Genomic DNA, 12,790 nt, shown 5'->3' on the forward strand with positions numbered 1-12,790 from the left:
GCGTGTAGTCCGCTCCCACAGTCAGGTGTCATTTTTCGAGTTTCATAAGCACCAATCACTAACGAATAACTCCCAACCCGCCGAAAGCAACAAGAACACAAGAAACTATCATTAAATATGAACCAAATATTTCTGTCAGTTTCATCCAACAGTTGCCTAATATCTCCTTGTTTTGATGTTTTTGATGTTCAATTTTTTGTTCTTACAAAAGTATCGAAAAACAAACGAATTGAAACAACATTAAAAGAAACAAAAAAAAACCTACATATAGATACACCGGAAGAGCTTCGCCATTTGACATAAGCATCTCTCTCCAATATTGTCGTTTGTTTGTGTCCATATAATACTCTATTATCTCGACTGTACTGAGTGAAATGGCCTTGACATTCTTCACTACAGGGATTCATTCTCTGATGCTCTGTTCATCCATTGTGGTTGTCTTTTTTTTCCCATTTCACCATTGTTTTTCTCTACTCATTTCCTTGTGTTCTTTCTTTTTTCCTACAGAATTCATCTATTTATACAAATCAACCTATCTGTTCGCCGACCAAGTCCAACCCGACCAGCAGGAACGAGATCCCCTGGAACAACAAGAAGTAGAAATGGATTCCTTGTGCAGATAGAAGGCTCCGTGCCGAGGCAGTTAGGAGGAGGAAAGCTAATGCGAGCTCTTTCACGTATATTCGATTGTGCTTCTTTTGCAAAGAGCCTTTCTGCTCTTGCTTCTCAAATTCTTCCTTCATCTCTTCTAGGCCGGGCACCGAAGCCCCTCTCTGATGCTTCTGCTCTCTCTCTACCAAGGAGACGAGATCACCCTCCGACGATCGGCCAGATTTCTTTGTAACAACCCATTCGTAGGCACTACCGAGCTGGAAGAGGCCTGAGATCATGGCATTGAACTTGGTGACTGACATTGTGTTCTCAAAAAGGAGGTAAGGGACAATGAAAGGGAAGGATTTTGGGGCAGGCAGAATGTTTAGAAACGACATCATGGCTGGGATATAGCAGACAACCCAAAAGGGTAGCTCGGCCTCGGGAACGAACATTGTCATCGGGAGAATTATGCAGAAAAGTGTAAACGAATAGAAGGGCAGTATCAATTTTCTGAGCAAAAAGAAGAGGAAGATTAAGTTGAACTTCTTCCATACACTAATCTGCATTGAATCAGTTATATAAGACAACTACATCAGCAATTTGATTAAGACAAACTCTATAACAAAAGAACAATTGCAGGCCGACGATACCTTCGATCGAATAATAGCAGGCAGACAAAGGCGAAACAACTGCATTGGGCCAGAATGCCATCTATGTTGTTGTTTTCTATAAGCTTCATAAGATTCTGGTAGCTCACACTGGCACTGATTATGCAGAAATAATAAGTATATTATACTCATATCATAGACTAGTTACTCATATCATGAACTTAACAAAGATTAGTACCTCGACGTCGTTTAGGAATATGAATTTCCATCCATGAAGATGAGCACGAACAGCGATATCCATGTCCTCGACGGTGGTCCTTTCCAACCACCCACCGGCGTCCTCGAGAGCTTTGATCCTCCATACACCAGCCGTGCCATTGAAGCCAAAGAAGTTGAGGAAGACACTGTTAACTTGCTGCTCTACTTCAAAATGGAAAGCTAAATTGATGTTCTGCAGCCTGGTTAGCAAGTTCTCGTCCCTGTTCACAAAAGACCACCTTGCTTGAACCAACCCCAGCTCTTCATTGTCCTGAGTGCCATTCAAATATAGAGTTAACAGTGTTCTAAGCACAATCAAATAACTCAGTTCATGGCTTACAAAAACAGCCTAATATACCTTGAAATGAGGAACAGTTCTTTTAAGGAAATCGGGTGTCGGTTGAAAATCGGCGTCGAAAATGGCAACGAATTCGTAGTCTTTGACATAGCTACAATTCATAGCGGATTTGAGGTTGCCAGCCTTGTAACCATCTCGAATGACTCGATGACGATAAACAATGTTGGCACCTTCTTGCTGCCATTTATGAACCTCCTCTTTAATCAGCAATTGGGTAGTTGGATCATCAGAATCATCAAGAACTTGAATCAACAGATTGGTTTTTGGCCAGTCCAAATTGCAGATAGCAGCAATTGATTGCTGATAAACCTGAGAGAAAGCCGCAAATTCAGTTTGTTCAATAAGAACTAAACCAATTACAATGGCAGAAGCAGAAGACATTAAGAACAAAACTTCACCTCTTTTTCATTGCACATGGGGATCTGAACAAGAACCATTGGGAAATAGCCCTTCTCGCCGGATTCAAGGTCTTCATCTCCAGGTTTAAGAACTGGTTGAATTTTCTTGAATCGGATCCAGAAACAACCCAAACATAAGATTAAACGATCCAAGCTTTGACTGATGAACAGTACGACACAGGCATTGGTTAAGAATTGCAGAGGAGGAGCTAAATAATCCACTCGAATCGATACCCACTGAGAGTAAATCCAACCAAAAGCTCCCTTGAAACCCCAAGGTGATGCCCAGAGATAATCCAATTGAAAGTTTGGAGAAACGAAATGCCAGCCCTTGAAGAAGGCCGCCACCTCAAAACCCAACAGAAGCACCGACAGCCATAAAAACACCTTGATACAAGAATAGAATCTCGTTTTCACTGTCGGGTTCTCTTTACCAGTGACGTCATTGTCGGCGTCGGCGTCGGCGTCGTCCTCGTCCTCGTCGGTCCGTCCCGAAGCAACGCGGCGTCTTACAGTGGCGACAAGGTCCACCATTGCAGAGCCAATGGAGGTTAAACAACCGGCGGCCTTGTGGGCCTTGAGGAGGAGGACCCACGTGAGTTGTTTAGCGTTTTTCCCTCGGGCTTTCTCTCTGGTCCGGCCCGTTGGCGACTCACCCGCGATGAGAAAATCATCCTTCGACGGACCCTCGAGCTCAACCATCGACCAATTTGGATTCTCCATCTTAACAACAACAGGGGTTCCTCTGCGAGTGTCTTTTCCCCACCAATCAAACGAGGGCGCCATTTTCAAACGGCGATCTCAAAACCCCAGTTGAAGAAAACCGATTTTCAGACCTCAAAACACACCCTCCTCCTCCTCCTCCTCCTCCTCCGCCGCCTCCTCCTCCTCCCAAACCGATCGAGAAATGGAAAAAGACCCAGAAAACAAAACAAAAAATGGACAACAAAATGGCTATGGCCCTGATCTCAATGTGGGAGAAAGCGCAAAGAGAGAAGAAGAAGAAGAAGAAAAACTTGGAAAGAGCGAAAGTAGACGCGTGGTGAAGAATGCAGCAGTGGCCTTCTCTAAATCATTGCGACATTCGGTGAGAACTTATACGAGAGAAGTATCCAAAGGAAGAAGAATGAGATGAAGCCGAGATGTGTCCAAATGAGCTTCCATTCATTTACAGCTTGCACAAAAGGTCACGAAGGTAATAAGAAGGAACACAGCGATGGGCGCGCGAGGGATTCAGAAATGGAATGCTTACAGCTCAGCACGTCTTTGAATTTTGATAAGAATTTTCAGAAATTCAAAAAAAAAAAAAAAAAAAAAAAAAAAAAAAAAAAAANGCGAAAACGATCTGTTTTACTGGGATGAGAAAGCGGGAATCAAAAAATTCCAGAGATCTTGTTTCTTTCTTCAAATCCCCATCGCATTAAACTCCAAAAATATTATTCGCAAATGGCAGATTGAATTATATCACGGAGTTTCCCCCCTATAACAAAATTCAATTATTTGTTCAGAATATTAAAACCACTATTCAATTAACCCAAAGAACACGAAAAAAGTAAATACTTCACTGTAATTACTTCCTTTTATTTACTTTTACAGTGCGAAAGAATACTTACAGAGATAAGCGAGCAATTACAGCCTACAGGGACAGGGGGATTCTTTGCGACCCATTTTTATGTTCTAGGGTGGCCCTCTTCGCTTGTTAATAAATCAAAAGGACTAACCTTTTATCCTTTTCAATTTGGTTCTTTATCGTAAAAACGTCGAATTTACCATCTAGCCCTCACCCACACCGCGTCCTATACAAGTGGATAATGCTCTAAAATTTATTTCATTTCGAGTATTAACTCGTTCACAGAGGATCACACGCCAGCACTGCAGCTGCAGGGGCAGCTGTAATAATGTTTTCGAATATATTCGACTTTCCTAATTTGCCCTCTTACCAGATTAATGCACCGACAAATTTTAGTCAAACCAGTGCAAACCGAAATGAGGGTATTATCGGGATTTCCATAAAAAAGAATCATGATAATATTAAAGGTTCTACTTTTTTTGTAATACTAAATTACAAAATAATATAAATATATATATACACCATAACTTTACTGATTTGTTTAAAAATAAGTATTCATTTAAAATTGCAATATTGCTTTTAATACTTCATAAATATTTTTAAATTTATCATTAACATAAATTAAATTGAGACTTAAAATATTGGCAATATTTGAGTCCCACTTTTTATTTCATATTATAATTTATTTATATTTTAATTACAAGTTTAAAGTATTATTATACGAACTAAATTAATAAAATGTTCTTAAAATTTGCACTTCCTTAAGCCTCAAATGAAAATTTAAAAATACCCATACTTCGGCGAATCAGGACCAGGCAGCCTAAAGTGGGATCGCATCAGGCTTTGTCTTAAGATCCAGCTGATGGAAAAGTAAAGGTTGATGTGCGTCTGAGATGTGTTTTCACAAGCGGTATCACGGGAATTCGTACTTATAGGATATACCGGAACATTCCCCGATCTAACCTTACAAACTCAGTAATTCACGTGGGAAAAGTAAGAGCGGCTTCATGATAAGGGGTAAAACCGACATTTAACTGCATAAATATTCAAATTTTGAAGAGACCGTTTTGAACCAAACAAAATTTTAAAAACGATTCCTTTAAGTTTGCTAAATTACTATTTTACTCCCTCAATTTTGATTTTACTTCCCTTCTCATAATCTACATTATTCATTTTTATACAATAACTTATATATATTAATTTAATATAATTTGAGTTCTGTTATTATTAACTTAAAATTTTATCTTCATATAGATTTTAGTTTGTAAGTATTATAGGTTTAAAATATTATTTAGGTCATTGTATTTTCTTTTAAATTGAACAATTTAGTCTCTCTAATTTCAATCAATTTTAATTTTAGTTTTTATAGTTTTAATAAATTTTAAAATTTTATTTTGCAAATTTAATTTTAAGAAAAATGGTTAAATAATAATAATAGTTTAGTATAAGAAAAGAAAACACATTCATAAATATATTTTTACCGCATTATAAAGGGATACACATAGATACTAGGTTTTTTTTTTTACATTAAAAAATGTTTTTTTTTTTTATGAGAAGAAATCAATTATTAGAATTTAAAAAAATATATAGAAATGTCAAAATAATTGAATAGATGAGCTTGAGACAAAAAAGAAAAAAAAAAATCATTATAAAATAGGAAATTCAGCGGAATATGTTTGGTCAAAAGCAATTATATGAGAATCGCAATCCAATAACGTTTTCATTTAACTTATCTAAAATCACTTTTCAATTTTATTTTTATCCCCAAAACACGTGCATAACGTTTGTCTAAGAAAATGCCAAATTTTATAACAATTTGTTTTTCAAATTCAATCCTATCCTTTCATAAATTAATTTATCAGATATTAATTTACAGCCTATAAAAAATTAAAAAATTAAAATTAAAACAGACAATAATAGAATTGTCATCAATTATTTAAAAACCCTTCCAATTCTATACTACTCCCAAATACAAGTAGTTTCGAGGGTAAACTCGACATTTAACACAAAAAATCTAAAGTTTTTATATTTTTTAATTTCAATTAATATTGAATTCTAACTACCGCGCTCCTAAACATAGTAATAAAATAACGAAAAACATATTATTTCCACAAAACTTTTCGCCAATTTACAAACTTGTCCTCGGTAAGTATCGGCATTGTCATCCTAAAGGAGGGGTATTGTCGTCCATAGAGCCATTTTGATTACAAACAGCCTGGACACCACAGCCGGCGGTCGTGCGCTCGGGTATTTGCCCGCAATTTCCGCTTTCAAAAATCACACTAAATTAATCAAATATTTTTTTTAAAATTTATTGTATTTTTTTCCCTTTTGTTTTACAGGTTAGGTAAGCAGCTGATTAGGATGTCACCCAATTATATTTAAAAAAGAAAAAAAAAAATTGGTGCTGATGGGATAGTTCCATTAAACAAAATAATTCTAAATGTAAAATAAATAATAATAAATATAATATTATTAAAATGTTTATTAATCCATCGTACAATAATCCCCGGTTTATAATTCTTATCTTTTGCATCCTAAAATTATTTTTTATATCATATTTGTATTTAGTCAATTTATAAACAAATCTAATATTAATAAGACAATTTATATATATATATATATATATATATATAAAACATTGTTTGAGGCAGATACAGTGACCATGGAACCGACAAAAGTAGTTCTCCTCAAACGTGTGGTGGTCGAGGAGAGGCCCCAGTGTTTTAAAATGAAATGGGACATCTCCCTTTGGCCCGCTTTTTTTTTTTTGTGGACTTTATTTAATATTCTAATTAATTATACCTAAAATCAACGGTCAATTAATTATCTCACCTGGATTATAATCTAAAAATATTTCAATGCTTTTGTGGGATTAAAAATTATTATTTGATAACAAACAATTGACGCGTTATCCATAAGAAATAACGTCATAGCATAATAATAAAAAATTGGCCAAAAAAAAAAAAAAAAAAAAAAAAAAAAAAAAAANCAATTTCATTCTTAGTTGTAATTTATGAATATAAAATTATTTATTTTGGAGAATAAATTGACTGGCGTCGTAGTTGCAAAAAAAGATATTATAAAAATTGTTTCAGATTTATGACTCAATAATGCAAGAAAACGTGCAAATCTTTGCCAACCGCCATTTACAATGTATCCTTCTCAATTATTTCTTGATTTCCCTTTTTCCACCATCTTCCTGAATCAGAAATCTTTATTTAAAAATTATCACAACAATAATAATAAGTATTTAAATACTATTGTAAATTGGAACATCGGGTCGAAATATTGTTTACAAGGGGTGAAAACCCATCCGTAGGAGACGTATTTTAAAAATCTTGAATGAAAGTTTGAAAGAGAAAGACAAAAAAATAACGATATATGATAACTATGGCTTGAATTATTACAAATAGTATTAGAGCCAGATATAGACCGTGTAAAATGAACACGAACGAATATAATGATTGGGGAGATCTCACATTGATCAGAGAGTTACTATTTGTTTATAAAGGTATGAAAACTGGCTAGAACATGAACCAACACTTGAATCAATTACACCGCTACACTTTATTGTATGCCAAAAACAAAAATCTGCTACCTACTGGACCCAGAAATTTAGTGCACAAGGGGGAGGTGACAGTAGAGAGTTTGTGCATCTTGGGCCACTCAACGGCCATGGGAGTGAGGCCGAATGAAGATCTTTCAGACACACCACCTTGTGGTTTAATTAACAAGTGTTCCCACAAAATATAAAGCAACATTTGGTTATATGGTTGTTACAAACTAGCCCCAAGGCAGCCTGGCTAATGATGGGACGAAAAATCTAAAAAAATGGATCTTCTTTGCAGCTCTGATGGTGACATCGAGCCTCCATCCTTTAAAGGAAGGGTGGGTATGAAAAAAATGGTTCCTTCTTCTACGTCAAGCGCGTTTCTCGACCACGTAAGTACTGTAGATATCGCTGGAGATTGCAGCCATACTTGACAAAACAGCTAGTAGGAACATTAACCATGCTATCACCCTGTCTTTCTTTGATGCAACTCCACAAGTGTCCCTGCGCAGCAATGTCACGTGAACAAACTAGGAAACTAACTAATAAGAGAGTCAAAAGTCCTCTCTAACTTCGAAAAACATATCGAATAAGGATGATTACTGTGAGACGGATGTGGGGAGGAGAACGAAATATTCTTTAAAAGGGTGTGAATACTAGTGCGTTTTAAAAAATTTGTGGGAAAGCCCGAAAGAAAAAGCAAAAAAAAAAAAACCATATCTGCTAGCGGTGGATTTGAGCTGTTACAAATGGTATCAGTGCCCGACACCTAGGCTGAGCCCTGAAGGGGGTGGACACGAGACGATGTGCCAATAAGGACGCTGGGTCTCGAAGGGGTGGAATGGGAAGTCCCATATCGATTGGAGAGAGGAACGAGTGCCAGCAAAGACACTGGGTCTCGTGGGTAGATTGTGAGATCCCCACATATTTATAAGGGTGTGGAAACCTCTCCTATCCTTGAAGGAAGTCCGAAAGAAAAAGCTCAAATACGACAATATCTACTATGTAACCTAATATTACAGGAATTTAATTAGATCATGCTTCAACAATTATAGATGCTTCAACAACTCGATTACCTGAGGACGAGAGCGGCGGGAAATATGAACCCAACAGAGATGGCAGCAGTGGCTCCAGTGAGCTGAAAGGCATCCCAGATGCTGGGAACAAAGTTAGCTCCAACGAAGATGAAGCTCATGAGAGCTACGGTTATTGAGAAGAATCGTCGGTTATTGAAAGCAATAGGTATGGCACAGGGAAACAGCAGACCATCAACGTTGAGGCGAAGGGAGAAGAAAACAATTGGAAAAACAAGCATCAGGTGGATGCCATAGCTCACCCTCACAACATCATCAAGCAACGAGCTGTATGGAAGTCCAAGATCTCCATCAAAATTGGCAAGGACATCATCCAACGTTTGGTCTCCAAACAGGATAAATCCGAAGAAGCTCGTCGCGATATATAACGACGAGCATATTATTAGAGATGTTCGAACTATTGACTTCATTTGTGTCGGATCTTTCAGCTCATTCTCAATTGGGAGAACTGAAAAAAATGCAAACACAATATTTAGAATGACTTTCCAAATGCTTATAAACACGTTTTTAAACGCTTAAAAAAGACCCAATAAGATGTTTATGCTAACAACATTGCTATTATTATAAAACAAGACACGATCTTACCATTATGGTGACAGATATAGGCAGTGACTAGAATTGGAACAGTGGTAAAAAGTTGCCAAAAGGATGCCTGATCAATAAGTTCCGGCATCAGTCGCGGCATTCCAATACTCCCATCCATCAGTTTTGCAATGGATACTCCAGCAGTGATTGCCACGAAGACAATGGCCAAGCCCACCGACAAAGATGATGTGTACCTCAAGGAATCTAGTAAAACCAACATTCATCATAAAAGTGAGTACAAATGACCAAACAATTTCCAGTTTGAAGCCCAGTTGACAGTAGAATATGAAGCACAAAATGATCTACTTGGAACAAGTTTTTAAGGACATTTTGCTGTTCATTACACAATTTTAAACTTATATTTGATAGATTTAAGAAGTTACCTCACAATTTTAGCACGCGTCAATTATAGAGAGGATCTAGCCCTATTCCGACCAGTGCCTTGCACCGTTTGGTAATTGATTCTAATACTATTTATAACCGTTCAAGTTTACCACTAGCCCATATTGTCAATTTTGGTCAATTTCATATTGACTTAGGGAGCAAAGCCATTGGAAATTGAAACGGTCTTACTGACCTAATTGTAAAAGCAACCAATGATATGCGGCTGAAAATAGAGGGTATCATACCGACGCGTTTGAAGGAGATTAGAGGCGCAAAAATTAGAAGCGTGGTAAACAGCATCAAGGATATGCGGCTGGTCCACCAATGTTGACCGAACCATTCTTCCATCACGCCCTTATGGTGGACGTTATTTGTGGTTGTTCCCGAAAACACATCGCCTTCAAGAAAGGAGATTGAAAACAGTTAGAAAATTCCCAATTATAATACACAAACTGTTACGATTCAAAAATCATGTGATTCTGAAGGGGAATAAAGGGACCCACCGATGATGATCATGTAGACGATGAGCATACCCAAGTTATTGACCACGATGCAAACCTGCAAGAGGGTCCGTCCGGCGCTTCCGAGAGAGTCGCCGACGGCGCCGGCGTACGTAGCGGATTTGGATGTCCGAGAGAATTTTAGGATGAAGTCAATTGACAACTCCGTCAATGTAGATCCGAGGATGATCATGATTAAGCCCGGAATTAGACCTAATTGCTTCACGGCGGCCGGGAGAGCCATGATACCAGCCCCGACGATGGTGCTCGAGAGGTTGAAGACCGCGCCGGAGAACGATGCGCCCTCTAACCCTACCTCCAGAGGCTCCTGATGGTCGTATTTTTCAGGGAGTAGGGACTTTCTAGGGCTCCGCCGGTACTTTCTGTCGGCGGCAACGATAATCGTCATTTATCGCCGGGATTGGATTTCGCCGCCGTTCTCTGGAAATTTGGAGAAAATTAGTCGGGTCGCCGGTGCGTTTGTGTTAAAATGGATATTGAGCTCTTACAGAGACATTAACGCGGGAACCAACGTGGCCTGGGGCTGTAGGTGGAGGAGCCAATGAGCTGTACCCATTTGTACAAATTGAACGCGGGTGGGCCCCGCAGCATTAGCTTCAATTCAACGGTTTTCTCTTGTACGCTATTGGTTTGCCGAACCATTTCGGCAAAGAACAGACGGGGAACTCTTGCGTTACATGCCTGTTACCGGAAGCAAGAGAAAGACGAATGAAGACAGGACACCTACCCACCAACTTCCGGAGTCTCCTCTCTGTTCAACTTCACTGTCAAAAATGGCCATCAATCCTTTTTAACGAAAAATGGTCACCGGCCGTTTAGACGCCTCCATCTCTACGTTATAGTAGACTATTGTGAGGTCAATAGTCTAGATGATTCCATAATTTTAAGATTTTTTCTTTTCTTTTTGTCAATTGAGCTATTAATGGTATTTTAGTCATTTCGCCATTTATTTTATAAAAAAGAAGTGGTTTGACCATATTTTGAAAGGCTCCGTTAAATTTAGTCATTTATGCCTTTACTCCCATTATTTATTTATTTATGTCATTTTGAAATTCCGTTCAATTGGAGTTAAGTCTATAGAGATATTAAATGGATTAAATGGATGAATTAAGCTCACATTGACTAAAATAAATTATTTGTATTTATATTTTGTTAATCAACAATTTCCCATGACGATTAAAATTACTTTTACAAAATGTAACTAAGTACCTTAAGAATTTGTTTGAATTAAGTTTCTAAGTGCTTAAAAGCATTAGAACATCAATGCAAACATGTCATAAGTCCTCAAATTTACATTCAAAAGTAAAATATTTGTAAAGAAGTTTATAAACTAAAAAAGCACTTGAAGCTCGTCCTAAATGTATGGAGGAAGAGCAAGTTTGATCAATGAGCTATTAGGCAACGCCCCAACTATAGAGAAAAGGGGGACGCGAGAACCTCATGCTCCTTCACTTGGACCAGCTGAAATCAAGTTTTCCTCTTTCTTTTGGCGCCTGTTTTGCCTCCATTCTTGGGATCTAATTGTGATTGCGAACCTTTCACCTTTTCCCCTATGGCCGTACTCCACAAAGCCCTCTCTACATCAGATGGCGTGAAAATTTGTCCTTCTGAGCTTAATTCCTGCAAATGATCATCATCCTTAAAGAACAGTTGAATTAGGCAACCGCCTTCCTTGAATAATTAGAACGATTGCCTTCGTTTATTCCACATGCCAAGGTTGTCAATCTTACAAATTACATTAACACATATATATGAATCTAGAATTTATGCTAAATACAGATCTATTCAAACTATAAATCCACATTTCTAAAGTCAGTTTGAAACACTTCTGTTTTAGAATGCTAAACTCAAATCATGGCTTTGAGGCACAAATCTTTGCAGAGCTAAGGTCGTTAGAAATTCAAAACATAGCAGGGCAATGTCAATTTGAAGACAGAAGGAAAGGAAGAAATTGATCCCTGAAAGGATGGGAACAGAAATGCGCCTCGATTTGTTGGGCTCTGGAAATGAACTTAATTTCTACACATCATACACAAAACAAGGGGCTTGATAGGAGTTATAGCTAACAGACCTTGGCTTTATCTTGCAATTTTTTTGCGAAGGATAGGTATTGCTTCAATGAATAATCCTTGGAGTTGCCAAGAGCCGCTTCCATGGCCTACTTCTTCACCATCACAAGTTAGAAATCTAAGCGCGTAACAAATTTTCAAAACTCAAATGGCAGAAATCAATGGTTAATCTAATTGCATCAATATTTATCCTGATTTCACCTCGTCGGACATGAAAGGCGCAACATCCGGCGCGTAGGCGGCCAGAACCGCCGAGGCAGTAGCCGGACCGACGCCTTTGAGCGGAGTAAGCTCAGATACGGCTTTGGAAATATCGGGAAGGCATTGGAAGGCCTTCTGAGAGGCCAATTTGACGAGCGATTCATCCAATGATGAAACAAAGTCCAATAGCCGCGGCCTGAAATTCGTAAACTAATTGTCAATAAAATCGATAGGCAACCTAAATGAAGAGTAAGAGAAACAGAGCAGTGGTCACCTCCATTTTCCGCGAGTGAGCTTCCATTGCATGAGTTTTGAGAGCTCGGAAGTAGTGATGTAAGGGCTAGGGTTTCGCTTGTGGAGAAGAGGAGGGAGTTCGTTCCGGTAAAAATCATCCAGAGAAACCAAATTCGGCTTGCCTAAGGCTTCGATTTGAGAAGGATAAGAACAAAGAGCTTCACTCCAGAGGCCTGGCTCGGAGTGTGAAAACTCCACCATTGCAGCTTATGCGACGTTGCCGCTCCACTCTTCACGGGCGTTTTCTCGCGGCTGCAATGCAACTCTTGGTCTTGGCGGGGTTTTTGGGATTCATAACATTCG

At 38.3% G+C, this 12,790-nt stretch overlaps 3 protein-coding genes across 3 annotated transcripts; all 3 read right to left on the bottom strand.

The window, feature by feature from the left end:
• Positions 1-82: 82 nt before the first annotated feature.
• Positions 83-3,089, bottom strand: LOC111797223 (probable xyloglucan glycosyltransferase 12). Its single transcript, XM_023680172.1, has 5 exons — positions 2,217-3,089; positions 1,819-2,127; positions 1,441-1,731; positions 1,245-1,358; positions 83-1,154 (listed from the first exon to the last, which is right to left on the bottom strand). The coding sequence occupies exons 1-5, from the start codon at positions 3,000-3,002 to the stop codon at positions 528-530; spliced, it is 2,127 nt and encodes a 708-aa protein (XP_023535940.1). The 5' UTR covers positions 3,003-3,089; the 3' UTR covers positions 83-527.
• Positions 3,090-7,314: 4,225 nt separating this feature from the next.
• LOC111796728 (amino acid transporter AVT6A-like) lies at positions 7,315-10,774 on the bottom strand. The gene is made up of 5 exons (XM_023679471.1): positions 9,906-10,774; positions 9,648-9,800; positions 9,019-9,222; positions 8,416-8,881; positions 7,315-7,843 (listed from the first exon to the last, which is right to left on the bottom strand). The coding sequence occupies exons 1-5, from the start codon at positions 10,309-10,311 to the stop codon at positions 7,711-7,713; spliced, it is 1,362 nt and encodes a 453-aa protein (XP_023535239.1). The 5' UTR covers positions 10,312-10,774; the 3' UTR covers positions 7,315-7,710.
• A 334-nt stretch (positions 10,775-11,108) lies between these two features.
• Positions 11,109-12,781, bottom strand: LOC111797290. Its single transcript, XM_023680261.1, has 4 exons — positions 12,468-12,781; positions 12,194-12,389; positions 11,995-12,081; positions 11,109-11,543 (listed from the first exon to the last, which is right to left on the bottom strand). Exons 1-4 carry the CDS (start codon positions 12,686-12,688, stop codon positions 11,391-11,393), a joined length of 657 nt encoding a protein of 218 aa, XP_023536029.1. The 5' UTR covers positions 12,689-12,781; the 3' UTR covers positions 11,109-11,390.
• Positions 12,782-12,790: the final 9 nt, after the last annotated feature.

Source organism: Cucurbita pepo, chromosome LG06 (assembly GCF_002806865.2).
Source record: "Cucurbita pepo subsp. pepo cultivar mu-cu-16 chromosome LG06, ASM280686v2, whole genome shotgun sequence".
Lineage (NCBI taxonomy): Eukaryota > Viridiplantae > Streptophyta > Magnoliopsida > Cucurbitales > Cucurbitaceae > Cucurbita > Cucurbita pepo.

What these genes read in the sequence shown, in the direction of transcription:
- LOC111797223 (XM_023680172.1), bottom strand. Translation starts at nt 3,002, where the DNA reads ATGGCGCCCTCGTTTGATTGGTGGGGAAAAGACACTCGCAGAGGAACC. An exon ending in TATTCCTAAACGACGTCGAG is followed by an intron (nt 1,359 to 1,440) that starts GTACTAATCTTT and finishes CTGCATAATCAG; the next exon opens with TGCCAGTGTGAGCTACCAGA. An exon ending in CTGCTATTATTCGATCGAAG is followed by an intron (nt 1,155 to 1,244) that starts GTATCGTCGGCC and finishes GATTCAATGCAG; the next exon opens with ATTAGTGTATGGAAGAAGTT.
- LOC111796728 (XM_023679471.1), bottom strand. Translation starts at nt 10,311, where the DNA reads ATGACGATTATCGTTGCCGCCGACAGAAAGTACCGGCGGAGCCCTAGA. An exon ending in AATCTCCTTCAAACGCGTCG is followed by an intron (nt 9,223 to 9,647) that starts GTATGATACCCT and finishes TGGTTTTACTAG; the next exon opens with ATTCCTTGAGGTACACATCA. An exon ending in CTATATCTGTCACCATAATG is followed by an intron (nt 8,882 to 9,018) that starts GTAAGATCGTGT and finishes CATTTTTTTCAG; the next exon opens with TTCTCCCAATTGAGAATGAG.
- LOC111797290 (XM_023680261.1), bottom strand. Translation starts at nt 12,688, where the DNA reads ATGGTGGAGTTTTCACACTCCGAGCCAGGCCTCTGGAGTGAAGCTCTT. An exon ending in CTCACTCGCGGAAAATGGAG is followed by an intron (nt 12,390 to 12,467) that starts GTGACCACTGCT and finishes TACGAATTTCAG; the next exon opens with GCCGCGGCTATTGGACTTTG. An exon ending in CGCCTTTCATGTCCGACGAG is followed by an intron (nt 12,082 to 12,193) that starts GTGAAATCAGGA and finishes GTGAAGAAGTAG; the next exon opens with GCCATGGAAGCGGCTCTTGG.